This window comes from Arachis ipaensis, chromosome B05, assembly GCF_000816755.2.
Source record: "Arachis ipaensis cultivar K30076 chromosome B05, Araip1.1, whole genome shotgun sequence".
Taxonomy (NCBI): Eukaryota; Viridiplantae; Streptophyta; class Magnoliopsida; order Fabales; family Fabaceae; genus Arachis; species Arachis ipaensis.
Window position 1 is genome coordinate 10,398,809 of NC_029789.2, and position 2,271 is coordinate 10,401,079.

At 37.7% G+C, this 2,271-nt stretch overlaps 1 protein-coding gene across 1 annotated transcript in view; it reads left to right on the forward strand.

Annotated features, from left to right (window-relative positions):
• Positions 1–474, forward strand: part of LOC107640127 — a 1,354-nt gene extending 880 nt beyond the window's left edge. Inside the window, exon 4 of the mRNA XM_021123595.1 lies at positions 448–474. Coding sequence (XP_020979254.1) covers positions 448–474 — 27 coding nt within the window. The remainder of the gene's footprint in view (positions 1–447) is intronic.

Here is a 2,271-nt window from a genome sequence, read left to right on the forward strand (position 1 = left end):
TCTTCTTTTATGAATGTAGTGAGACATATGAAATATCAAGTGACGAACTGGATGAATGGCTAGGGCAAAACGTTGATAAATCTATTGCAGAGGGGTATGTCTTGCTGGACTGTCTATTTCATATTTTGTTGTGTTTTGTATGCTAATAATTGTTTCTTGTTTCGCAGGGAGAACCAACCTGACCTGCGATCGACAGAAGGTCGCTATGTGTCGTCTGAAACGTAAGAAGCTTTATTATTTAATAAAATCTTGTTATCATGATTTGGGTGTATCTTGTGGAACCATTTGGGTGTATTGTGTGGATCAAGTTGGGTGTATGTTGTTTAATAAGTTGGAATATTAAGTTTGTTGTGTTGGGTGTATATTGTCCATTCGGTTGGTTGTATCTTGTGCATTCATTTTATACCTGTATCTTATTTTGTCTGAATAACATAAAATCTGTTATAGAATACCGGCTGTGAACTTGGGAAGTGATGGTCCTTCCTCTCAAGGACACACAGAACAGAGTAGTGTAAACCAGCCGTCACAGAGCATGTAATTTCTCTTTCAAATAACCGTTACTTTTGTTCTTCTATTACCCTTCTACTTCTAATTCTGTATATATTTTTTTTAGAAAAAAAAGCCCTTTATTATTTTATTCAAGAAAAAAAAGGCAGGAAAAAAAAGCAAAAACTGCAAGTATGTAAGTTCTCAAAAAAACAAAGCCTGTCTTCTTTTTGAATTGTTCGGGTGTATTTCTTGAATTTCTTTGGGTGTATTCTAGGTTGAGTCCGTCTGATTCGAATATGATGGTTGTGAGGGAACAGACACCGTCGGAAGCGCTTGCAGTGTGAGTTTTCCAATAATATTTCAACCTTATAACCTTATTATTTTCAAAGGCATTGTTAACCTTTCATTTTTCTTCTTGTTTAGAGTCTCGATTCAGGTTTTTGTGCCGGCATCCCAAACAACCACTGAGACAGATTTTGAACCAACCCCTATGCTACAGATTGAAGGGACTACAGAAACGTAAGAAATAGTATTGAGTGTATATTTGTTTAGAGTTTGGGTGTATATTAGCTAACAGTTTGGGTGTATATTGTTCCTGATTAGTTTCTTTTACGCCGTGGTTAATTTTTTGTAACTGTGCAGCACTCCTGAAACCCCCAAACAACTTCAAGAGACCACACCCACGGTTCCCTCAGCTCCAACTAAAATGTAAGTTCATCAGACTAAAATCAATCTTTGCTTATCATCCGTATATTCTTATTCTTATTCTTATTCTTATACATGATGACGCAGTCATCCAGACGCAGAAGACGTTGCTGCCCTGTTGATGATGGCACGGACAGCATCCTATGTTCCTAAAACAGATCCAGGGGTGCCATCATTCAGCCTTGGATTGACTGATTCAAGACAGAAGGGGGCGTCAACGCAGGAGACAGAAAGGGAAAAATCTCCAAAAGCTGCGAATTTGATAGAACAATTGGACAGTTTGGTCCAAAGAATAGCAAGCAGCGCGGCGAAGGGAAAAAACACAAGTCCACAAATTCAGAGGGAGACTGGGGGAGAAAGTTCTGCAAAGTTTGAAACTCCTGGGAGAATGAATCAAATTCCAGATGATATGAAACAAAAGTGCTACATCTGGGGGACGAGACTGAAGGAAGATGCAGATGGCAATACTAACGAGTATGAGGAAATGTGCACTCTGATTGGCCAAGGAGAATACATTTTGATGAGAATGCACCTTGCCTCCCTACAGGCAAAAAGTGATATAGAATCTCAGGTAATATTAGAATAACATTAATCTTTTTACACCAAAGTCAATTACAATGCTTATTAATGTAAAATTGATTTTGGCATATATTTCTAGATTGTATCTGCCATCTGCCTCATCCTCAACAACAAAAATGAAAAGAGGTTTAAAGAACAAATATACTGTCTCCCCTCCGATATTGTGGTAAGTGTTACTTCTCCGAACTTTGGGTGTATTTTCTGTATTGATTTGGGTGTATTTTTTACGTTCCATTGGGTGTAAGTTTAGTATTTCATTTCTTGATTCGCAATTCTTGCAGTGCATGGCACTTTTGGATCACCCAAATAGGGAATTCGTATCACCGAAAATGAAAAAGGAATTCAGGGTGGAAGCCTACCCGAGTTTCATTCCCTTCATAGATAGAAAAAAATTGACTTCGCACCCATATGTAAGTTTTCGTTTGCTAAATTTGTTAGTACGCTTATTTACTTATTTGCAAAATAAAATAACACACTGTTCACGTGTGGCAATCCTTC